The sequence below is a fragment of the Raphanus sativus genome, chromosome 3 (genome assembly GCF_000801105.2).
Source record: "Raphanus sativus cultivar WK10039 chromosome 3, ASM80110v3, whole genome shotgun sequence".
NCBI lineage: Eukaryota > Viridiplantae > Streptophyta > Magnoliopsida > Brassicales > Brassicaceae > Raphanus > Raphanus sativus.
In genome coordinates, this window is record NC_079513.1 from 8,562,352 (window position 1) to 8,588,337 (window position 25,986).

Genomic DNA, 25,986 nt, shown 5'->3' on the forward strand with positions numbered 1-25,986 from the left:
AAAATTTAAGCGTTTAAAGTTTATTACACTTAATAATTAGAGATATGCTTATATATATTACCTCTAAAATAAAAAATAATTCCATTAATTTAATAATCATCATTATCTAAAATATTATATATTATGTTATCTAAAAGTGTTTTACATCATAATATTTAAAAATAAATATAAATCAATGTATATAGTTTTACGTATAAATAAATGTTTAGTTTATTTTACGTAATAAAATATATTTTATTAAAATAATTTTTATCATATATAATAAGTTTAGTATTTAACTAAATATTAAATATTTAAAAGCATAAAAATAATTTATTCTAACCTTTTTTGTTGATAATATACCTATTTACAAATTTTTGTAAACTCTGTAACTGCGGACAAACACTTAATTTTATAGTATAAAATGTTTAATACGTTAGTTAATTATTAAAAAGTGAGTTGTAAATAATTTGAACATACATATATCAACTCAAAGTTGTCCAAAAAAAAAAAGAAACACACAGTATGTCAACTCAAAATGTTATTTATGAGATTTGGCTAAAAATAAATTATAAAAATTGCAAATTACCCCTCAAATGGTTAACCTTGCTCTTTGAGAATTCAACTTTGGATGATGGCGAATTGCTCATCGGAGTAGAAGAAAGTTGTGTCGATTTGAGAAAAATTTCTAGGGTTGAGAAGGAGACAACGGAGCTAAGATCTCTGGCGGCGAGTTTCTTCCTTTTCTGAAACATGATGTTCCAGGTCTCAGATGTAGGACACAGTTACTGTAAGATTCGAGACGTAGAGATTCCAAGCAGCAACAATGGTCAGGACAACACCGGTAATATCGATCTCGTGATGTTTAATTAGGAAAAACTGAGGGGAAACTGTTTCTTTCTGGTACAGGTTCAATGAAGAAGCATCCCTACCCAAGACAAGAAGCAGGCTTTTCATCAAATAACGATGGTCTCTATCTCTATCTCTCTCTCTTGTTTGAGATTTGTTTCAATTTTATAATAAAAGTTTATGATGGTGTTATCTGATACAGAGCTTCCAAGAAAGAAGAATAATCCAGAAAAATGAACCTGGTTCTTCATCAACTCATACATATACACCGGTGGTGCGTTTCTAGAATTTAAGTATACTTTACTCTTGCATCTTTTCGTATTCTGTAGGTAGACATTTTGAAGTTTTTGTTATTCATGAAACTTGACTAAGTCTTTTGCAGCTGATCTTGCAAGACTAAGTCTTTTGCAGCTGATCTTGCAATGCAAAATAAAACTTTTTTTCTGTTCAAATTGATATGCAAATTTATCCTGAGTGATCAGTGTCTTCTAGCCATTAGTCATTACTCATTTTGAAGATATGTATTTTGTCGGTTTAAAACCATCCTTCATTTGACATGATTTGGTTTATTTTTCCTACTCTAAGACTTGTTACTTATAGAATAATTAAATCTAAACGGTCATTTACTTTTAACTTATTCTACTTACCAGTTCATTTGATGTGACACTCGTGTTCATTTGGTGGTTGCAGTTTCTTACACAAGATTTCACAAGCTTAGGTGGTCTTAAAAGGAAATGTAGTCCGAAACGGATAATATCGTCAGATTCGTCAATGGGGACACGATTCGTAACATTTACACTTGCACCTGTTGATGTTAGACATTGTAGACTGGTAACATCGCCATACCAATTCTTTATTCAAAAGGGTTAGTTTTCTCTTTATTGGTTCTGACGCTTGTTCGATTCTCTACAGCGTCTTCCAATGCAATTCTCGAGGGAGAATGGCATCAATAAGCCTGGAAAAGTATATCTGATGGGTAACGATGGTTCAAAGTGGCTGGCAAACCTTCTCCTTGAAAGCAGGGGAAGAATGACTGTGGGAGACGGCTGGAAATCATTTGTTAAAGCAAACGGCTTAAAGATCGGTGAATCCTACACACTGGAGTTGAATTGGGAGGACACAACTCCTGTTCTCAGTTTATGCCCTACTGCAGTTCATAGCGTTGGCATTAGAGCAGAAGGAGAGTGTTCAGAAGCAAGCGAGAATGAGTCTCTTCCCATAAAACGTCGCAGCGGAACCGAAGTTATCAAATATGAAAACAGGAAAGATGAGAGGAGTTCATGGGAGAAAGATAAGAGTAGAGATTCAAGTTCAGCAAGCCAAAACCGATTCCTGACATTAACAATTACACCTGACAGTCTCAGGCATGGTAGACTGGTAAATTTCATCAATCATTTCTTGGTCAATATCTGATTACACAACATTTCTTAAATTTTTCCTTCACATCTTGTGTAGCGTCTTCCATTGGAATTCATGACGGAGAATAGCATGAACAGGCCTGGGGATATAACTCTCTTGGGTAAAGATGGTGCAAAGTGGCTGGCAAGTCTTCTGCTAGAAAGAAGAGGGCGAATGTGTTTAGGAAAGGGTTGGAAAGATTTTGCTAAAGCAAACGGCTTAAAGACTGGTGATTCCATCACGTTGGAGTCAATATGGGAAGACTCAACTCCTGTGCTCAGGCTGCTCAGTGATAGAAGGCAGCAGGGTGAGTGCTCAAAAGCAAGAGAGAAGGAGTCTGCTTTCACAGAACCTAGCAGTGGAAACAGGAGAGAAGAGAGCAGCATATACCCTCTTAGAAGGCTAGATTCATCTTTAGTAAACCAAAACCGATTTGAGACATCAACACTTTTTCCTGAAATAGTTCGTCATGGTGCTCATGATTATCAAATTGGCGAAATTGTTGTTTTCAGAGATGAAGGAGATATGATGTTCCAAGTCTCAGATTTAGAACCTAGATTCTCTGAGATTCAAAATGTGCTACCTCCAAGCAGCAACAATGATCAGGAAAACATTGGTAAGATCAGATTATGTTTAACTTCCAAACATATGTTAATGTGGAGAGTTGTTTTAGTCAAAATATGTTAATACGTTTTGAAGCTTTACACTTAAGGAAGAACTGAAAATTGAAGCTGTTTCTGGCAGACGTTATTGTGAATGGTAAACAATTTTAGGGTTTTTCTGATACAGGCAGCGTTTCGATAATAAGAAAAGAACGAGGCTTTTCATTATATGATGGAGATGGACATGATCAGTACAACATTGGTATATCTATTTCTCTTCTATTTCATTGTAGTACCATATCTAGATGATTCTAAGGGTACTTTACTTACTTCGGTGGAGTGTTTCTACAGAGCTTCCGCTGAAGAAGAAAGTGAAGAAGAACAACCCAGGAACAGAAGCAGATCCTTCATCAGAACCCTCTTGTTTTGTAGCCCATGTCACAGCTTCTAATCTACGCACGGATGCACTGGTGATTATATTATTCAGTTTACTTTACTCCTTCAATAACTAAAATCTCTTGCTTAAATTTATGCAACTCATTAGCTAATTGATCTGTACTTCTAGTTTAGTTCAGTTTCATTAACTCTGGTTTGGAAGTAAATCAAAATTCCTTTTGGTGTTGTTTTGTTGGTTTATTTTTGTTTATTTTCCCCTCTTTAACGTGTTTCATCTATAACCATTGAAGCCTAACCAAAGTGTGTCATTGTATTGAGCGATTTAATCTAATAACCCTTTTGTTGATCAGTCTTAATCTGCTGGTCTATGCAGCATCTTCCACAAGAATTTACAAGCTCAAATAGTCCGACACAGATATATTCGTCAAGCGAGAAACAATTAGCAACATTCACACTTGCACCTGTTGAGGTCAGAAATTGTAGACTGGTAAGATCGTTGTAACAACAACTGATTCAGAGGGTTAGTTTTCTCTAATCTATTCCTTGTTGGTCTTGACGCTTGTTCAAATCTCTACAGCGTCTTCCAATGCAATTCACAAGGGAGAATGGCATAAACAAGCCTGGGAAGATATATTTGTTAGGTAAAGACGGCTCAAAGTGGCTGGCAAATCTTCTCGTGGAAAGCAGAGGAAGAATGACTTTGGGTGACGGTTGGAAAAGTTTTGTTAAAGCAAACGGCTTAAAAACTGGTGAATCCTTCACACTCAAGTTGAATTGGGAAGACACAACTCCTGTGCTCAGTTTGTGCCCTCCGGAGTCTAACATTGACAGTAGAGAAGGAGGTGAGTGTTCAGAAGCAATGGAGAAAGAGCCTCTTCCCATAGTACCTACTACCAACGGAAAAGAGATCAGCAAAGAAGGTGAAAACAGCAAAAAAGAGAGCAGCTCATGGGAGAGAGAGACAAATCTTCTGGAATGGGGAGATTCAACTATACTAAGCCAAAACCGATTTCTGACACTAACAATCACACCTGACAGTCTCAAACATGGTAGACTGGTAAGTGTTCGTCAGTCATTTCTTGTTTGTTTTACAGCATAACGAAATGGCATGTTTAAGTTCTCTGTTAAAATATTTTTATAGCGTCTTCCGTTGGAATTTATGACGGAGAATAACATGAACAAGCCTGGAGATATAACTTTGCTGGGTAAAGATGGTGTAAAGTGGCTGGTTAGTCTTCTACTGGAAAAAAGAGGTAGAATGAGCTTGGGAAAAGGATGGAAAGATTTTGCTAAAGCAAACGGCTTAAAGACGGGTGACTCCATCACCTTCGAGTCAATTTGGGAAAACGCAACTCCTGTACTCAGTTTGCTCCGTGTAGAGTCTAACAATGATAGCGAGGTTTCAAAACAGTCGGGATTTAACAGTGGAAACAAGACCAGGAAAGCAGAGAACAGCAGAGAAGTGAGTAGATCACGGGATTTGGAGAAAATAAGAGAGTTGTCTTCAGCAATCCAAAGCCGGATCGTGATATTAACACTTACACCTGAAGGTGTCAGGGACTGTAAGATGGTAAGCTCATCAAACGAGACTCTCTCTAGCTTTAGAGGTGGGGTTAGCTTCTTCTTCAATTCTAATTGGTATTATTACTTTACATATCTCACAGCAACTTCCGAGTCAATTCATGTGGACTAATGGCATCATGAACCCTGGAAAGATAACTCTGTTGGGTAGAAGCGGGATGAAGTGGTTTGCATATTTACTGTCAAAAGATGGGACAATCGCCTTGGAGAATGGATGGAAAGGTTTCTGTGAGGCTAATGGGGTGATGGTAGGAGAATCTTTCGTTTTGGAATTCATTCCCACTGAAGGCGCAGACTATGTTTTCAAGTTCTACTCCAACTACGGATACCATATACAAAAATGTTAATTACAAGTATGCTTTTGTTTCAAACTGTGTCTATGGATATCATCACATGACAGATTTTAAATATATCATTTAACGGGTAGCCTTCTAACTTGTACCCTTGTGTCACACATGAGATTTTTCAAAATTCTTGACCGAGGAGGATAAGTTGGTAATTAAAAGAGAACAATTGTTAAGAAAATTGAGAAACCAAATTAACCAAAATCAAACCAAGCCATAATTTTCAAAATTGATTTTGACTGGCATGTTTTAAAATTAACTAGATTTTGATCTGCGGTCCGAAAGCTGCGGTTCGAAAGCGCAGATTTTTTTACTTTTATTAAATATATTATTTGTTTGTAGTTATTGAATATATTTATTTTACTAAACTTTCTTTATAATAAATTTGACACATAGAGTGTCAGTGGTAAATTATGTGCTTCTCTGACTTTGTTTTATCGCTTCTCCAATCAATATATTTATTTTGACTTGTTGTTAAAATAAATGATTTTAGAATGCAACTGTACAATACTAATACATTGATATTTTGTTTAAATAATATGACATATTTCTATATTAATTAAATAATTATATTTTAATTTAAACTAAATTTTGACCCGCACTGTATATTTTAAAAATAAATTATTATTTATTTTTCATGTCAATATCAAAGCTGAAGAAAAAAATTTAAATCTGAAGAACCGAATCGATCACGATCCGAAAAAATAGTACCAAACCTGAACTAAAATTTATTAAATATCCAAATATGCTTTTATTTCAAATGTTATTAAATTTTATTTAGAATAGTGAGACCATCAACTATTTTGAAACAAATTTTTTTTCTAAACACCTATTAAGATGATACGAAGAGAGTATTCTTTTAATATTTTAAATGCTATACGCAAAATACTAAACCTTTAAATACTAAATATTAAATCCTAAAACTTTTTTTTTTGAGAATTAACTCTAAAACTTTGGATAAACGCAACTATATATGATAAATTTGCATATTGACATACTTTGGGCTTGGCCCTTTACACTTTGAGATACTTTAGACTAGCTTTTTCGAATTATATAGACATAATTGCCCCTGACTTGGTTAAAAGTGTTTGAAGCTAAAAGCACGCCATTTTTCATATATATGTGGTCATGGTCAGGTGTTATGTGGTCGATGGTTGAGTTGCACGCGGCTGATAGTTGTGGTCAGAAATTTTGTGTAGTGAATGACGTGATTAAGGACGCTCCGCTGTTCGTGGTTAGTGAAATTAATTGGCAAGATTGGTGTGGTTAATAAGAAAAGACATTTATGGTCAGGGTCATAATGAAAAGTTAGTTGCTCTTTTGTGGTTAGCATTTTGTTGAGCTTGTGGTTACTGTTGGAAGCCGCATGGTCATGATTTCCGTGGAGAGAAAGTATGGTTAATGTCAGTGTTCATATAGTCAAAATCAGAGTATGTGTTTATATGGTCAGAGATATGATCAGTGGCACTTAGTCATGTTTAGTGTTTGTGTGGTCAAAATCTACGTTCATGTGTTCCCCGTTTTCTTAGAAAGTCTGAATAGCCTTCGCCTTCACCAGTTTCGGATGGTGTCTATTTGACAGTAGGTTGTGAAGGTGGAGTAAGGGGTAATGATGGGGAAGGAAAGGAATTGCAGCTGTGGTTCTGTAAATGCGGCGGCCGCAGTGAAAATAGTTGTGACAATGGTGAAGAAATAAGTTGTGGTTGTTTAGCAAAAAAAAAGAAATAAGTTGTGGTAGTGACGGTAGTCATGTGAAAAATTAAGGTGGTACTGTAGTTCTATTTTGAAAGATTAAAAGATCTGTAAAGATTATTTTTTTGAAAAAAAAAAATGAGAAGAAGGAGAAAGAGGGAAAAGTAAATGAATAGGAAATCAAAAGTAAAGAAGAAGGATAAAATTAAAAAAAACGATAGGTTCTGTAATTGGTAAAGAAATTTGGTATTTGACGAAAGAGACAGGTAGGAAAGAAGAAAATGAGAGAAAAAAACAGATTAAAGAACTATGACATTAATGTTTTCTGGCAAATACGAAAAGAGATTAAAGGAGTAGCTTCAAAAATAAGTTAAAAAAAAACTAAATGTCTTTGATATACTCTTCTAGAACAGTGAGAGTCGAGAGAAAGCAATAGAAAAGAGAAGAGACCACCGCCGTGAGATTTTCTTCCGGCCGACGGGATGGGCTCCTTTAGCCACCGTCGGTCCGGTCTCCCCACCTTGTTAATTGTTTAGATATCCTTTCCTTTTCAGTTTTTAATTTTTGAGTGGTTCTTTTGCTTCCGCCGTCGCATCTCTCTTTAGATGGACGGTCGGCCTTGGTTCGCCGATGTGGCTCCTTTCCGTCAAAGGAGAACAGTCGGTTCTAGTTTGTGAAATTGGTGGAGGCTCGGTTATGCTCCGCGGTGAGGATGAAGCTGTGGTTGGCGATGTCGCGGGAGGAGATCTCGGGGGAACTCGATGATGCTCTCGCGGGGTAAAGGTTTGGTAGCCGGTGAAGGTTTCCGGCGGTAAACTATGTTTCTCGATTCACGCGTCTTAGGGTTTGAAGAGGTTCAAAGCCGGAGGAGATCTCGAGGTTCGATGAACTCTCCGGCGTGAAGAGATTGCGGTGAGAACGGTGATGGGTTCGTGAGGAGGCTTGTTGGTCTAGAAGCTCCGACGAACGAAGCTTTCGTTGTTGTGGATCCGGCAGTGTAGCGTCGGTTGTGGTCGAGTTGAAGCGGTGGCGAACGAGTTGAAGCGGTGACGACGCGTGCAGCGTGAACGGAGGAGATCCTTCCACGTGTCCAGCCAGCGCCTCGCCGTGCCATCCGCTAGGGCTTATCTCGAGGTGTCGGTGGAGCGTTTGGGTTTTGGACTGTGGCCCATTTGTTGGTTTTTGTTATTGCCCGTTTGTTCTTGTGGGCTTATGTGGTTTGTAAGTGTAATGGGCTTCGTTCCTGTTTCTGTTGGGCTTTGGGCCTCTAATATATTTCAATTTGGGAAAAAAAAAAGATTAAAGGAGTAGCTTTTAACCCATGTTTCCAATTAATTAAAGTTGAAAGGACATTTTAGACATTTTGTTACCAGAAAGTATGTGACATGCTCAAAGTATGTTTAGATGTAATTTTTTTCTAAGTTGACAGTGAAAAGTATGTCTAAGTGTAATTTTTTTCATACTGATTTGTGCTCCCGGTTGTAAAAAAGATATGACTTTTCTTTTTGTACTTGGGAAAACACCAACTTAAGCACACAATTTTTATAAAGATATGACTTTTCTTTGCTTACTTGAGAAAACACCAACTTAAGTACACAATTCTGATACGCAATACGAAAGCTCTGATTCATGGCTTGAACATGTTTCATGACTAGCTACAAGTCCACGCTAAGTGTGCTTCCTAACTGCCATAAGTTCAGGCAATATTTTTGATGTTGCGCCACCACAAGTTTTTAATTCAGATACATGACAAAAGAGGTATCTGTTAGAAATTCAAAAACTAATTATATTTTTTTTTTCATCAAAAAGTAATTAGATATAACAAGTAAAATAATAAATATTTAGTGAAAATACTTAATTAACTTCAACTTGGTAAAAAATATTTAGAAAATAACAAATTAGTTAATTCTATATTAGAGAATTTAAAATACATTAATTTCAAAAATAAATATAAAAAACACAAAAAACTATTTATAATATTTTTCTTCAAATTTTAGCAAACCTGGAACCATGAAAAATAATAAAAGGGAATCCCACATATATTTCTTTTGTTACCAAGTTCAAGCATAGACAAATTTACCAGAAAATGACAGAAACCATAATACATTAGTAATATGCAATCACAATAAAGTTTTTACAAAACAAATAAAATTAATAATATAACGAATCAAATCATAAAATTGACAAAATATGTAATGAATTTGTGTTTGGTAAACGATTTAGTCAACAGAAATATTTATTTAGTAAAAATATTATATATAATCTAAAATATTACTTCAAAAAAATAAAAAAAAATTATACGACATAAAAATTGAGTGAATTTGTTGATTACTCTAAAAGAATAATGAAATTAAGAAAATATCTATGATGTGACAAGTTTGTGTCTATGAAAGAAGATATCATAGTGTGAAATTTAGAGTATATATTTAATTAGGGTATAAGATGTGTAGGGAGTGAAAATATTATGAAGAGGAGAGTTCAAGATCGGTAAAGCTTATATGGTCAAATTTGGATGGAAACTAAGTAAATATAAGCAAACAAATAGTGAAATGAAAAATAAAAGCAAACAAATAGTAAAGGCTCATCAATAAATCTTTCCACATGATTAAAATAAGGGTTTATTTGCCAAGTAGCCATTTTCTGTACACAAATTAGGTAAAAACATTGATTTTGACATTATTTGGTATCTAACATTTATACCATAATTTATCTGATTCTATCCTTTGTTTTTGCAGGTACCAGGTTAAAAGGTGGAAAAGCATAACGTGGCCAGTAGAAGGAGTCATGCACTTATACTTTTAATGACCACATATATATGCACTGAGTGTTCTATTCTATACGGTGGAAATAGTATAGAATTATAACCTTATCTACAATCTTTAAATACTAAACATATCCCAAACCCAATTCTTAGATACTAAACATTATCCGAGTCTCATCCAATCTATATACAAACTAGATTTCTAAACAAAATATTTATCTTTTTTTAGTAACCATCAAATGGAGTGGAATTTGCTAAAATAGTATAGTAACAGAATATATCATATCGCATAATAAAATATAAAAATACATATTGTTTTACATTATATTCTATATGCATAAAAGAGAACAAAATAGTACACTAAACCCTAAATCTTAATCAGTAAACTCTAAACCCAAAAATCAAAATATATTTCTAAACAAAATAGAACACTAAACTCTAAATCATAATCAGTAAACCCTAAACCTAAATACAAATTATTAACCCAAATATCAACTCTAAATCGAAATAGAATAAAACTGAATAAATAACATAGTACAACTGATAAAATTATGAAATGTCTATGATTGCATGAAAGAAATTAATGTTGATTTCAACTATATCTACTTACCTTATAAATACTAAACCCTAAATTCTTATCACTAAACCCTAATCCAAATGTAAACCATAATCCAAATGTAAATCCTAAACCCAAATATCAAAGTATGATTCACATATAAAACAAGTGTTATATTCCATATCACCGAAATAGTATAGTAACAAAGTATATCGTATAACAAAATATGAAAATTACATATTGTTTTATATTTCTATTCTATATGCATCTAATAGAATAGAACACAATAACAAAATATGTTCATCTTCTCCCACATGCGACAACAATTTTACTTCAAAAACAGATACATACATTTTCCGGCGTCCTTGCGATGGTTGCTTTTGGAATCCGAGAATCCTTCCCTTTTCGTCGCTGATTGGACTACAATGACGTCTTCTCGTAATCAATTTCATGGAGTGGAGACGATATCTCTTTGCAACATACTTCGACAGAAACCTTTAATAAGATGATGTGAATCTAGTTACGCCACGAGTCTTTAGAAAGTTAATAATAAGAATTTTTATTTTTTCTTCAGGTGGCACCGGTTGTCTTCAGGGACAGAATAGCAATATTACATAAAATGAAATGTATGTATTGAAAAAGTTGGCCAATTGGCTATTGAATGGATTATGCATTTTTGTAGAGTCATCTCACCTAATTTCCCTTAAAATAATCAAACCATCATGTTAAACCTTTCCAATAATTATGCCACACTTAGTGACACTAAAACGCCATTTTAGTGTCAAATATTGACTTTTCCAACTCCAATGGGACGGCATATGTGACGGCATTATAGTGTTTTGGTGTTTTTTCAAACAGTGCCACACCAAATATGGTGTGGTACTGTAGCAACGGGAAACTTTTTTTTTTTGTTTAAATAACTTAACTAATTATATTTACTTTTAAAAGATATCAAATAAAATTCAATGATATGTAATTATGATATTAAATTTATTTTAAATAAATTTTAATGTGATTTCTAAATCTTAGTTAATATAAATTATTCATTGATAAAACATTTAAACTAGGATTAAAATATATAAAAGTTATTTAAAATACATAAAATTACCAAATAAACATCAACCAAACATAAAAGTGCACACAAGAAAATAGATTTGCAGAATTAAAAAAAATACATAAATTTGCAAAAACAAACTTGAAAACATTAGATTAACTAACATAATAATCTAATAACCCGGAAAATTACTACCAGCTCCATCAAGATAATTATAATACGGGGTATAATCTTCTTGATCATTTGGTGACATTTGATTTTCACCTTGAACTTGTTCTCTGTGAGATGATTCTCCTTCGGCTTGATCTCCTTGATATTGTGATGCTCGATATTGTGATCCATGATATTGGTATTGGACACCTTCTCCTTGTTCGTTAGATTGACTGGTTTGAGCTCGTTTTCTTATAATTTTTTTTTTACTTTCGATATAAGCACGAGACGCAGGATCAGGTATAGAATTCAAATCTGCGAATAATATTTTATTCTCTTCTTTCATTTTTGCTACCTCGACCTTCTGCCTTTGAATTTCATTTCATTCCGAATTGCCTTTAGTTATAGCTTTGAGAAGTTTATCATTTTGCTCCATCAATTGTTTAAATTGTTCTTCAGTTTGTAATTTTCTATTAGCTTTCTTCAAACCCATAGGTCTTGAAGATAAATTAGAAGTGCCTTCGTCGGAATTTATATTTAGATCAAATGAATTCATACCGAGGGATGGTGATGACTCGGGATCAACTGAAAGTGATGGAGATGATGAAATATTATGACCTTCTTCGTGGAATGCACTAGGTGCATTACCGTTGTTATTTGTAAATTTTTCCATGCCTTTGAGGATAGGCCAGACGTGGTCGAATTTGAAGCCTCTTTTATATTTGGCATCTTGGGCTAATAACATCTTTGCTTGGTTCAACTAATTAAATAATGAGCAAAGATTAAATAAATTAATATATACAATAAAATTATAAAAAATAGTAAATAGAAGATCACATATACTCACAATGTCTTGTTCCGAAGCACCGCTTGGATTCTTGTTTTCAATTTGATTAATGCATCCCCTCAGCTTGGAGACAGCTGAAAGAATTGTAGTCATTCGAGTTTGTAAAGATCTCCTTGGTCTTGGTTGATGGCTGAAAATCTCAGATTTTTGGTATTCAGTTTCAACTCTTGCCCAAAATTGATCTTTTGACTGGTTTATTCCTATGATTGGATTTTGAGAGACATCAAGATACACATGACATAAGTGCATATCTTCATCAATGGAATATGATAAAGAACGACTTGAAGTCATTTTTGAGAAAGATAGTAGTGGTAAGAAATAAGTTAGAGATGTGTGATCATTCAAAGAGAAGTATATCTTTATATAGAGAAGTGATTCGTATTTTTGTGATAATATGATAATCTTATTGTGACATGAAGTGACTAATCAATGCAACGGTTAGATCTTGGTCAAATAAACCGAACGGTTTATATTAATTCGTTTTTTCTGGTATGTGATAATGAAATATGACATGAAGTGACTAATCAATACAACGGCTAGATCTTGGTCAAATAAATCCAACGGTTTATATTGATTTGTTTTTTTTCTGATATGTGATAAAGGAATATGACAAGAAGTGAATAATCAATGATAAAGGAATATGACAAGAAATTGAATGGTTAAAACTGATTTTTCTGATAATGTGATAGTGGAATATGACATGAAATGACAAATCAAAGCAACGGTTAGATATTGTCAAAGAAATCGAATGGTTAAGATTGATTCGTTTTTTCTAGTAATGTGACAATGGAATATGACATGATTTGCCTATAAAATGTGTATCATGTTTGAACAATAAAACCATCATCTTCTATTTCTTTTTATCAAAGATAAATTATAACTATGGTAACTCATCTGATGTATCATCTTCTTCTTCTTCTTCTTCTTCAGATAATGAGTACTACGATGATATAGAAAAGCAAGTAGCATGTCAAATTACTGCAAACAATAATTTTTTCATCACTCAACACCTACTTAACGAGAGACACCATGGTGGATCGATTCCTGGTCATATAGTTATTGATCGTGATCGGGAGAATGCTTCTCGCAATCTTTTCAATGACTATTTTGCAGAGAATCCTTTATTCTCTGAGGCGATGTTCCGGCGGCGATTTCGGATGGGGCGCCCTTTGTTTCTTCGTATTTATGATGCGATACAAAGACATGACAAATATTTTGTCCAACGGAGAGATGGTGCCGGTAAACTTGGGTTGTCTGGTTTACAAAAGATAACTGCTTTCGGATATTGGCGTATGGTCTATGTCATGTCCCTGATCCTGGATATGATCCTTAGGATCGACCATGGTGCAAGGAGACGCACCAGTCAGCTCATGTGACCTAAACACAAGGGTATCATGGCCTGGAAGTAATGTTAAGGGCATCAGGAAGCTAAGATATAGCTAAACCAAGAAGGAGACAAGTATAAAGGAGCTGTACAAAGTGTATGGCAGCTGGGCGATGCAGTGAGCAAGCTCGACCAGCTAGATGAAGTGTAGTGCAGCTCAGTATAGCTCACTGAAGAGTGTGTCAGCTCCCTGAGCTGGATGAACTAGCTCACTCAGCTGGGTCAGCTGGGGATCAGCTCAACTCAGCTAGACTGAGTGTTCAAGTCTTGGGCAGTTGGGCCAGGTCCGGACAGTGGTCGGACCATGTGGACCACCCGGGTGTGCCGGTGAGCCGGTGGGCACTTGTGGTTGAACCAGGGGCATGGGCAACCAGCCAAGGCTTGTGTGTGACATGTCTAGGAGCAGTTAGACATGTCAATGAAGTCTGGTAACTGCCATAGGCGAATGGGTGCAATCTGTACCATTGATTAAATCAATGGACAGAATTAATATCGAAAAGGTGCAACCTTTAGAAAGGTAACTGCCCATTCTTCTATATATATCAGGCAAGTCCGTGCCTTTGCAGGCACACCAGGACTTCATTATTCTTCCTGAAACACAAAGAAAAACAGAGAAAAACAGAGAGATGGTCGGATTACACAATCCAAGACCAAGAGAGGCTTGAAGGCAGCAAAGAGGCAGTTTTGATGGCAATCAAGAGGGGAGTTGAGAACGACCCTCTGGTGTGTTTTGATTATGGTTTGCCACGTCCTAGGATTCCTCTACATCCTTACTACACATCCAAATGGCCAGGGAAGAAGAGAGATGACCGGATTCACTCTCAAAGTCCAAGAGCAGCCTTAAGGGCAGTGGTGTGTAGAAAGGCAGTTTCATGGGAACTGAAGTTGGAAGTGATGCACGACCCTTGGGTGGTGTTTGATCATGGATTAACACACTCTAGGCTTCCTCTGTGTCTTAGGGACACACGCAAATGGTCAGAAGAGAATGGAGAAGGCCGGACTCCACTCACAAAGGCATGTACAGCCTTGAAGGTGGATGCAGTGCAGAAACTGGTTTCATGGAACTTCCATGAAATGGATGATGGGTGCGACCCATGATTGGGTCTTATCAATACTGGAGGTATATGATAAGGCTTGGTAGAGGCGTGCAATGGAGGAGCATGGCCAGACATGATACAGGAAGCACAAGATCTAGTAAGATCAAGTATAAGGTAACATGTACATATGATTACTTTGTGGTTTATGTTGGTGTCTCTTGAGGTGCATATGAGGCCAAGTATGACACGCCCTTGGAGACCATATATGGTGATGTATTGTAGGGATACAGGACCCTGGAGAAAGGGGCGGATCATAACTGATCTAACTCATCCATGTGGGATGATGGTCAGATGCTGTTCATTGGATAGTGATCCATGATGGATCATTGGGTGGTGTTGGGTTTGATCATGGTGTGAACCATGAGTCCGACCCACTGATGAGACACATGGGAGTCCTAGTTCCAGAGGAACCATGTGGAGTGTAAGGTCCAATTCGTTTGGATCCAACAGCAAGCAAAGGAGAGGAGTAAGGCTGGTACTTGTTGGTATGAACCACAAGTATTGTGCTGGTGTGTTTATACAAGGAATGTCATGTCCCGAGTTCTAAGTAAGGCATCCGGATAGGCCATGGTGCGGGGAGATGGGCTGGCCAGGTTGAAAAGTCCTAAAGGCAAGCGTATCATGGTCTGATCTAAGGGTTAAGTGCATCAGGAAGCTGAGATTTGACCAGAATAAGAAGGGAAGAAGGAAAAGGTAGCTGGACGAGTAATCCGGAAGCTGGACATGGTCCGGAAGGAGTTCCATCAGCTCGGTGAAGCTGGTGAGGAGCTCAAACAGTCTTGGGCAGCTCACAGGAGCTGGAGAGGAAGCTCACTCAGCTCAGGCAACTGTCACTCAGCTCAACTCAGCTGGACGGAGTGATGGAGCCTTGGCCGGTAAATGCGGACCGTGAATGATTGTCACGGACCGGATGCTGAGCAAGGATGACCGATGGGTCTAGCTTGCATGGGCAAGTGAGCTGAGCTTGTGGGCAACTAGCTGAGCTTAAGATCGATGAGAAGGAAGGAAGGAAGGGGCGGTTACATGCGGTTGGACGGTTTGGGACGGTTTTGGGGCGAAAAGGTGTCCGTTGGCCATTTGGCCAATCACAGCGTCCGGACGGTTCCAATCTTCTTCCCTATAAATAAACCCCTCCATTATCGACATTTCTCATCAGAAAGACAAGGGGAAACTCTGCCCAAATCTCCACAGAATCAAAGAGAGAAAAGAGAAACAAGACCGCAAAGGCAGTCCGTGTGGTACCAAGGGGATTCCGGTGAGTTCTAAGCCGTGGGCAAGTGAACCGTGATCGAGAATGGATACCAGAGGAAAGGAGAAGGCAACCGAGAAGAGTGTGGGGGCTTCCGAACACACGCCTAAGGTACTGGATGCAAACCAAGTACAAACCGCCGGTAATCATCCATCCGGATGGTTCGGCCGTTTGATCCATGAGTGGATGGTTGCATCTATTGTTCTTATTTTGTCATTACATCTCTTCTCTAATATTTTCTGAAGTTATTTATGAGTATAAACTCACGATCACGCCACCAAGGCTCGGTTAGATCAGAGTAGTCTCTCCATGGCCTTGGTTGAGCATGTGTGAACCGATCTCATGCTTCCAGTGGGAGTTATTGGGATTTGGCGATTGATATCTCTTAGTGGGGATTTATAATGAATTATCAAAGTGATAGAATAATTTTATATGATTGATTTCGAGATGGTACCATGAAACCGGTCAGGTGGTTCACGGCCAAGATCAATATGATCAAGGCCGGTTCTGGGAATCCGCTTGGACCATCCTCTTAATCATGATTTATCATGAATTATCATGTGTTAATATGAGTTTTTGAATGAGTAAATCAATGGGTCACAAATCGGCCAGAATATGGACTAAGTGTCCAAACCATGCTTAGGTTGTATATTGCTAGGATATCGGATATGATACTTATGCAGATGTGTTGTGGGTTTTGATTTCAGGTCCTGACAGGGATCGTGGTAAGGCTAAGGAGCCATGAAGACCTTGGCCGTGTGGGATGTGTGATGTAGTCTTATTGTAAACATTTGGATTTAACATAGCCTATTGTGCAACTTGTGTGGATTGAATACTTTGTATGGATCTCATTTGACTTATCTATATAAGTAATGTTTGCCTTAAGCTTCCGCATTGATTTTATACTTGCATGAACCTCAAATGATTGAAAAATGACTAAGTAAAGATTGGACCATAACCGGCTGAATTACACTTAGATGTTTAGGTAAGGCCGCGGACTGGTTGGATCATGGGATCCAGGTTTGGGTCTTACAAGTTGGTATCAGAGCATGCTTGATCCTAGGCTGTGTTTAGGGCAGGTCATCACACATCCGGCTGGGTCTCATGGCAGGTTTTGGGTTCTGGTTAACATAATATTGCTTGAGGTTTGCAAATAAAAATGTTAATCTAACCTTTTGCCTTGTGTTTGTCTTTGATGTCCTAAGGGAACTAAGAAGAGGTCTCGGAAGACTAAGGATGGGACAGGGGCGTCCGCAGCTGGAGATGCCTCAGCGCCTAATCCATCAGTGTTGCTGTCAGTTCCACCTACTGGTCAGACCAGTGAGGCCATCCTGACTGAAACTCAAGTGAACCAGACTGAGTTCAGCTGGGTGGAGAGAATAGGCAGTTGGACGAGACCGGACAACCACTAAATGCGCCTGGAAACCAGCTAGGAGCAGGAAGTGGGCAGCAAGAGAATGATCAGGAAGGTGAAGCTGAGTCCCCAGAGACTGGTAACCGGGCTAATCCAAACATCCAAGGAGATGGGAGGATTGGACCGGAGGAACCAATGGCTGAACCAACCATGAAGCAGATACTTGATGCAATCAAGTTAATGGGAAGTCAGATGCTGGCTATGACCCAAGTGTTCACACCAGTTGTGAATTCATCTATGGGTCAAACTACTCAAGCGCCAATGGTAGCTCCTGGTGTTGGTGTGACTGGTGGATATGTGGCGCCTCTTGCTGAGGTTATTGAGTTAGATCCACCAGTTGGAACAACCAAGAAGGTTGATTATCTGAAGGTGCTTGAGCATATCACCCGTTTGGGAACCAAACACTTTGCTGGAAGTGCTGATCCCATGGAGGCAGATGAGTGGAGGACCGACTGGCTAGGAACTTCAGGTCTACAAGGTGCCCTGAGGAGTACCAAAGAGACATAGCAGTGCACTTCCTGGAGGGAGATGCACACAACTGGTGGCTGTCTTTAGACAAGCGCACCAATGGTTCCATTGTGAAGTTCTCTGACTTTGAGGTTGAGTTCAACCACAAGTACTTTCCAGCAGAAGCATGGGACCGTTTGGAAGCTAAGTTCTTGGACTTGGTCCAGGGCAAACGGTCAGTAAGGGAGTACGAGGAAGAGTTCAACCGGCTCAGGAGATATGTGGGTAAGGAACTTGAGGATGAGAAGGTTCAGGTCCGCAGGTTCATAAGGGGCTTGAGACCTGAGCTTAAGACTTATTGCTCAGTCCGTACCTTCAACACAGTCTCTGAGTTGGTGGAAAGGATGGCAATGCTGGAAACCAATCTGGCTGAGGAGAACAAGCACAAGCTCAAGAGTGTGGTGGTGTCTTCCGGTCAGAGTGGTGACAAGAAGAGAAAGAGGGATGCGGCTGAAGGGGTAAAACCTCAAGTGGTAGGCCAGAGTGTCCCAAGTGTGGCAAACATCATGGAGGAGAGTGCTGGAAGGCAATGGGAGCATGTACCCGTTGTGGCAAGATGGATCACTCAGCTCGGGATTGTCCTGGTCCGGATAGGAACCGTGGGCAAGGCTCGACCAGTGAGGCCAGAACTTGTCACCAATGTGGTAAGAAAGGCCATTTCCGTGTGGATTGTCCCCAGTTGCAGACTGGACAAGGCAAGGGCCGTACGGAGAGCAACCGGCCAGACAACAAACAAGGCCAAACTTCAGCACCTCGTGTCTATGAGCTTTCAAGGGATGCGGATGAGTCCGGACCCTTCAAGGCGATCACTGGTATAATTCTAAAACCCATTCTTCTTAAATTTTTTTAATTTATTAGAATGGCATGGTATGGAATCTAGGATGGACTAGATACTTAGTTAAGGTCTTATGTAGGGACCTTATGTATTGGTGTGTGGAAACACATGTATTATTTGATACTGGAGCTACACATAGTTTTGTGAGTCCAGATATGATTGGAAAAGGTATGTTCCAAATGGGAACTAGGGATGATCTTGGCTTGGTGAGTGCAGCCGGTGGGCAAATGATGCACCCACTAGGTCTAGTCAAAGACATCCCAGTAATGATCCATAGTAAGGCAATGCCGGTGGATCTGATTGTGGTCCGCCTTAAGAATCACGAGGTGATCCTAGGTATGGACTGGCTTGGCAAGAATCGGGCCACCTTAGACTGTCATCGAGGAAGGGTGCAGTTTGAGAGTGGGTGTGGACCCCCGATCAAGTACCAAGGTATTAATCCGGCCTCTGGATGCTTAGTGTTATCAGCAGTCCGTGCGGCAAGGATGCTGGTACAAGGTTGTGAGGTTTATATAGCCACAATCACCACTAAGGAGGTCGTAGGGGATGGTGGCCCGGACGGGATACCGCTGGTCAGTGAGTTTGATGATGTGTTTAGGTCACTACAGGGCATTCCCCCTGATAGGTCTGACCCATTCATAATAGAACTGGAACCAGGGACGGCCCCAATGTCAAAGAGCCCATACCGCATGGCTCCAGCTGAGATGGCTGAGCTAAAGAAACAACTTGAAGAGTTGTTGGAAAAGGGGTTCATACGCCCAAGTGTATCACCCTGGGGTGCACCAGTCCTCTTTGTCAAAAAGAAGGATGGTAGCTTCAGGTTGTGCATAGACTATAGGGGTTGAATAGGGTGACTATAAAGAATAAGTACCCATTGCCCCGGATTGATGAGTTGCTAGATCAACTAAAGGGAGCCAAATGGTTCTCCAAGATTGATTTGGCATCTGGTTATCATCAAATCCCCATTGCATCAGAAGATGTAAGGAAGACAGCTTTCCGGACTAGGTATGGCCACTATGAGTTTGTGGTTATGCCATTCGGATTGACTAATGCACCAGCAGCCTTCATGAAGATGATGAATGGAATTTTCAGGGAGTACTTAGATGAATTTGTAATCATCTTCATTGATGATATACTAGTTTACTCTAAGACCCGGGAAGACCATGAGAGGCATCTCAGGTTGGTGTTGGAAAGGTTGAGAGAACAACAATTGTTTGCCAAGCTAAGCAAGTGTAGCTTTTGGCAGAAGAGCATTGGCTTCCTAGGACATGTGGTGTCTGAGGAAGGAGTGTCTGTTGATCCGGAGAAGATCAAGTGTATACAAGAGTGGCCAAGGCCAAAGAATGCTACAGAAGTAAGAAGCTTCTTGGGTTTGGCCGGATACTACAGGAAGTATGTCAAAGGGTTTGCAAGTGTGGCACAACCGATGACACGACTTACCGGAAAAGATGTCAAGTTCATTTGGTCAGAGGCTTGTGAAAAGAGCTTTGAAGCCTTGAAGAACATGCTGACCAGTGCACCAGTTTTGTGTTACCTGAGGAGGACCAACCATATGTGGTGTACACGGATGCATCCATTACTGGATTAGGCTGTGTACTCACACAGCATGGGAAGGTCATAGCATATGCCTCTAGGCAACTCCGGAAGCATGAGGGCAACTACCCAACACACGACCTGGAGATGGCAGCAGTGGTGTTTGCCTTAAAGATATGGAGATCATATTTATATGGTGCCAAAGTTCAGATTCTCACAGACCACAAGAGCCTGAAGTACATTTTCACTCAACCTGAGTTGAATTTGAGACAAAGGCGGTGGATGGAGTTTGTGGCCGACTATGATTTGGACATTGCCTATCATCCAGGCAAGGCCAATCTAGTGGCAGATGCCTTAAGCAGGCGTAGGGCTGAGGTATCAGCTGAGAAAGAAGCAGAGATCCTGGAAGGGATGGTCCGGTCACTACATCTAGACACCATGGCAAGTGAGGATGAGCCTTTGGGTTTAGAGGCTGTGAACCAGGCCGATCTACTTACCAGAAATACAACAAGCACAAAGCTTGGATGAGAACTTGCAAAAGGTTGCAAAGAATGACAAGACTGAGTATCAAGTCACAAGTAATGGTACCATTTTGGTACATGGGGTTAGTGTACCTGGTGACCGGGGACTAAAGAAGAGATTATGAGTCAAGCTCATAAGTCTAAGTTCTCAGTACCCCGGGACTAAACAAGATGTACAAAGACATCAAAGGTATTACATTGGATCAGAATGAAGGCTGACATTGCTGAGTGGGTGGCCAAGTGTCCCACTTGTCAATTAGTCAAGGCTGAACATCAGGTTCCAAGTGGTTTATTACAAAAACCTTCCCATACCAGAATGGAAATGGGATCACATCACAATGGACTTTGTGACTGGATTTCCCACAACTAGAAACAAGAAAGATGCAGTATGGGTGGTTGTGGACCGCCTAACCAAATCTGCACACTTCTTGCCCATCAAGAAAGGTGATGGAGTGGATGAAATTGTAAAATCTACATGGATCAGATTGTGAGGCTGCATGGAGTGCCGGCCAGTATAGTCTCAGACAGAGACCCTAGATTCACTTCTTATTTCTGGAGAGCCTTCCAAAAGGCCCTAGGAACAAGAGTGAACATGAGCACATCCTATCATCCTCAAACGGATGGTCAGTCAGAAAGGACCATCCAGACATTAGAAGATATGCTAAGGGCATGTGTTCTAGATTGGGGGACTCATGGGAGAAGCATTTACCACTGGTGGAGTTTGCATACAACAACAGCTTTCACACCAGCATTGTATGTCTCCTTATGAAGCATTGTATGGACGACCTTGCAGGACACCTTTATGCTGGACCCAAGTGGGGGAACGTAGCATGATAGGTCCTGAGATTGTGGAAGAAACCACAGAAAAGATCAAATTGGTCAAGGAGAAGATGAAGGAAGCTCAAGACCGCCAAAAGAGCTATGCTGACAAGAGAAGGAAACATCTTGAGTTTGAGGTTGGTGATCTAATCTATCTCAAGATGATTACCTTCAAAGGAAGGCAAGAGTTTCTGGAAGAAGGAAACTAGACCCAAGGTTCTTAGGTCCATTCAGGATACTTGAAAGAGTTGGGGCAGTGGCTTACAAACTGGATTTGCCATCTGAGATGGATGCTTACCACAATGTATTCCATGTGTCTCAACTAAGGAAGTGCCTAACGGATCAAGACATTGTCTTGCCTGAAATTCCAAAAGATCTTGGTAAGACCTCACCTTAGAGACAAGGCCGGTTCGGATCATTGATCGGATGGAAAAGGCAATGAGAAAAAGACAGTTCCTATGCTAAAGATTGTATGGGAATTCAATGGCAAAGACATTATCACTTGGGAAACAGAAGCAAGAATGAAAGCTGAGTATCCTGAGGGTATAGTCAGTATTGTGGTTGGAGAATCATCCAATATGAACTCTGGGACGAGTTCCTTCCAGTGGGGGAGACTTGTCATGTCCCGAGTTCTAAGTAAGGGCATCCGGATAGGCCATGGTGCGGGGAGATGGGCTGGCCAGGTTGAAAGTCCTAAAGGCAAGCGTATCATGGTCTGATCTAGGGTTAAGTGCATCAGGAAGCTGATTTTGACCAGAATAAGAAGGGAAGAAGGAGTAGCTGGGACGAGTAATCCGGAAGCTGGACATGGTCCGGAAGGAGTTCCATCAGCTCGGTGAAGCTGGTGAGGAGCTCAAACAGTCTTGGGCAGCTCACAGGAGCTGGAGAGGAAGCTCACTCAGCTCAGGCAACTGTCACTCAGCTCAAACTCAGCTGGACGGAGTGATGGAGCCTTGGCCGGTAAATGCGGACCGTGAATGATTGTCACGGACCGGATGCTGAGCAAGGGATGACCGATGGGTCTAGCTTGCATGGGCAGTTGAGCTGAGCTTGTGGGCAACTAGCTGAGCTTAAGATCGATGAGAAGGAAGGAAGAAGGGGCGGTTACATGCGGTTGGACGGTTTTGGGACGGTTTGTTGGGCGAAAAGGTGTCCGTTGGCCATTTGGCCAATCACAGCGTCCGGACGGTTCCAATCTTCTTCCCTATAAATAAACCCCTCCATTATCGACATTTCTCATCAGAAAGACAAGGGGAAACTCTGCCCAAATCTCCACAGAATCAAAGAGAGAAAGAGACAGACCGCAAAGGCAGTCCGTGTGGGTACCAAGGGGATTCCGGTGAGTTCTAAGCCGTGGGCAAGTGAACCGTGATCGAGAATGGATACCAGAGGAAAGGAGAAGGCAACCGAGAAGAGTGTGGGGCTTCCGAACACACGCCTAAGGTACTGGGATGCAAACCAAGTACAAACCGCCGGTAATCATCCATCCGGATGGTTCGGCCGTTTGATCCATGAGTGGATGGTTGCATCTATTGTTCTTATTTTGTCATTACATCTCTTCTCTAATATTTTCTGAAGTTATTTATGAGTATAAACTCACGATCACGCCACCAAGGCTCGGTTAGATCAGAGTAGTCTCTCCATGGCCTTGGTTGAGCATGTGTGAACCGATCTCATGCTTCCAGTGGGAGTTATTGGGATTTGGCGATTGATATCTCTTAGTGGGGATTTATAATGAATTATCAAAGTGATAGAATAATTTTATATGATATGATTTCGAGATGGTACCATGAAACCGGTCAGGTGGTTCACGGCCAAGATCAATATGATCAAGGCCGGTTCTGGGGAATCCGCTTGGACCATCCTCTTAATCATGATTTATCATGAATTATCATGTGTTAATATGAGTTTTTGAATGAGTAAATCAATGGGTCACAAATCGGCCAGAATATGGACTAAGTGTCCAAACCATGCTTAGGTTGTATATTGCTAGGATATCGGATATGATACTTATGCAGATGTGTTTGTGGGTTTTGATTTCAGGTCCTGACAGGGATCGTGGTAAGGCTAAGGAGCCATGAAGACCTTGCCGTGTGGGATGTGTGATGTAGTCTTATTGTAAACATTGGGATTTAACATAGCCTATTGTGCAACTTGTGTGGATTGAATACTTTGTATGGATCTCATTTGACTTATCTATATAAGTAATGTTTGCCTTAAGCTTCCGCATTGATTTATACTTGCATGAACCTCAAATGATTGAAAAAATGACTAAGTAAAGATTGGACCATACCGGCTGAATTACACTTGGTTTAGGTAAAGCCGCGGACTGGTTGGATCATGGGATCCAGGTTTGGGTCTTACAAGGAAGGCTGTGTGTGATCTGATCATGGAAAGGAGGACGACCTGATCCAGGTGATGGATCAAGGTGTCTGATCTGATTGATCAAAGGATGCACCAGTGGTAAGAGCAACACCAATCAGGTTCAGTGGGACATAGTTCCATGGCGCGTTAGGAGGAGTGAAGACTCATCAGTTCTGGTCATGTGGGGTGGTTGGGTTGATGACTCAGGAACTGGTGTGGCGATTATTAATCATATTCTATGTTGATCAGACGTGGAGGTACTGAACCATGGAGTGGCCGGTTCAGAGAAATATCTCCATGGCCTTGGTTGGGCAGGTAAGTGGAGATCTGATAGTTCCAGAGGGAATTGTTAGGATATGACTTCAAATATCTCTTAATGGGTATTTATCATGAATTATCATGGTGAAAGCTTAGTTTTATCTCATTGATTTAGAGGTTGTCAGTTATGGCCATATGGGCATGTTCATGGGCGAGATCAGTATGATCGAGGCCAGTTCTGAGAAATCTGACTTGACCATTCTCTTAGTTATGAATTATCATGATTTATCATGATTTTAATTAGTTTTTGGAGCATGTTTGCTTGAGGTTGTTTGTGTAGCTGAAGACTTCCCAAGGTACTTGGTCTGTGGGGATGGCTGGTTGAATGACTAAGTAACCTAAGGAAGAGTTTATACAGGTATAAGGGAGTTGGACGAGTGGATGGGGAGCTAGGCAAAGCTACCTCGCAGCTCGATCAGCTGGAAGAGAGTTGGGAACCTCAAGTGAAGTGGTTCAGTTCAGCTAGCTGGATGAGCTAGCTAGACAGCTAAGGCAGCTGAGACAAAGAGCTATCAAGCTCCGTGGATGTGGCAAAGGTATGATCTAGCAATGTTGCATAGATCTAGATAGAATGGTTAGGGAATGGGAACCGTCGATTATTGAATGACCTGGATTAGGTTCAGGATCAACCTTGGAGCTGGTAGTAGTTGTTTATACTGACCATGGCTAAGGTGATTCGACATGACAAGTATTAGATTGGTTTTAGACCAATGGTTGATAGATAATATTCCGCTGTGCATAAGTTGAAAGATCTAAGCTAGGGAATGACTAAGGTAGTCTTAGCTAAGGTCCAAGATAGACTTCGCCTTTAGGCGAAAGTATATATAAAGATTGAAAAATTGAGTGGTCGGTCAGGGTATGACTGAGCAACGTGAGCATCGACCGCGGCCTAGCCGGGCCGGGTTCGGGTCTTACAAGTTGGTATCAAGAGTGCTTGATTCTAGGATCATTGGGTTGTGGTTGTTCACCCATGCATCCGGACAAGTAGATGCTGATGTGATTAAATCCACCAGTTTTATTGTTGACTCAGCTGGAGGAAAGTTACAATGAAGCTGGAGTGACTGTTAAGTCAGCTCAACCCTCTGAGGTTCTAGTGGGAGAGAGCTGAGCTGCAGCTGGAGGGAAGTTGAATCCTCTTGTTATGTTGAACCGGGCTGATCCAAACAATTGTTGCAAACAATGAGGGACTAACCGGCTTGATTGGGCAGCTGTTTTGGCAGCTAATGATCAAGCTGGGCCAGTAGCTGAGGGTGGTCTAGATTGATCCACCAGCTAGGGCCGCTTGGTTAGTGGAACTACCTGAGGGTGCTGGAGCACATAGCTCAGATGAGAACTCAGTATTTCTCAGGTGTGTGGATCCTTTTTGAGGCGGATGAGTGGAGGTTCTGATAGGGTTGTAACTTCAGCTCAACTCACTGCTCAAAAGGTTAGTATTTCCAAACCGAAATTATTTCTGGAAACTGAAACGACCATGGAACCTCACTAGGTGAGCCAAGAGGGAGCTGAGGCAAGATAGGGTATCATGCTTGTAACAAGAAAGTTCCAAGGTGAACCGGCTTGGCCAAGATGCATTCTCCAAGGGCAAGATCCTGAAACAGAAGGTTGGTTGATCTAGTTATCTGGAAATATAGACGGATTGGACGGATCAATGCAATGCAAGATCTTTTATGCGACGAGTGGACCAGGGAGTGACATGAACCTGAGAGTGGCTTAGGTTGAAAGAAACGTGCAGCACT

At 40.1% G+C, this 25,986-nt stretch overlaps 1 protein-coding gene and 2 pseudogenes across 3 annotated transcripts; 2 read left to right on the forward strand and 1 right to left on the reverse strand.

The window, feature by feature from the left end:
- The first annotated feature begins 546 nt into the window (after window positions 1–546).
- On the forward strand, window positions 547–5,242 carry LOC108847101 (B3 domain-containing protein REM-like 1). Of its 3 annotated transcripts, XM_057006556.1 has the most exons (13): window positions 547–808; window positions 889–948; window positions 1,031–1,102; window positions 1,519–1,659; window positions 1,741–2,205; window positions 2,284–2,627; window positions 2,739–2,842; window positions 3,016–3,090; window positions 3,180–3,298; window positions 3,598–3,711; window positions 3,802–4,281; window positions 4,366–4,794; window positions 4,889–5,242. In XM_057006556.1, the coding sequence occupies exons 2-13, from the start codon at window positions 946–948 to the stop codon at window positions 5,150–5,152; spliced, it is 2,610 nt and encodes an 869-aa protein (XP_056862536.1). In that variant the 5' UTR covers window positions 547–808; window positions 889–945; the 3' UTR covers window positions 5,153–5,242. The 3 variants fall into 3 exon arrangements, with proteins under 3 accessions (XP_056862536.1, XP_018475783.2, XP_018475784.2); XM_018620281.2 differs by having other exon boundaries at window positions 547–823; window positions 2,284–2,842; XM_018620282.2 differs by having other exon boundaries at window positions 2,284–2,842.
- Window positions 5,243–11,353: 6,111 nt separating this feature from the next.
- Window positions 11,354–12,523, reverse strand: LOC130510171 (glutathione S-transferase T3-like; annotated as a pseudogene).
- Window positions 12,524–17,614: 5,091 nt separating this feature from the next.
- The window catches only part of LOC130509948 (uncharacterized), a 12,627-nt pseudogene continuing 4,255 nt past the window's right edge, over window positions 17,615–25,986 (forward strand).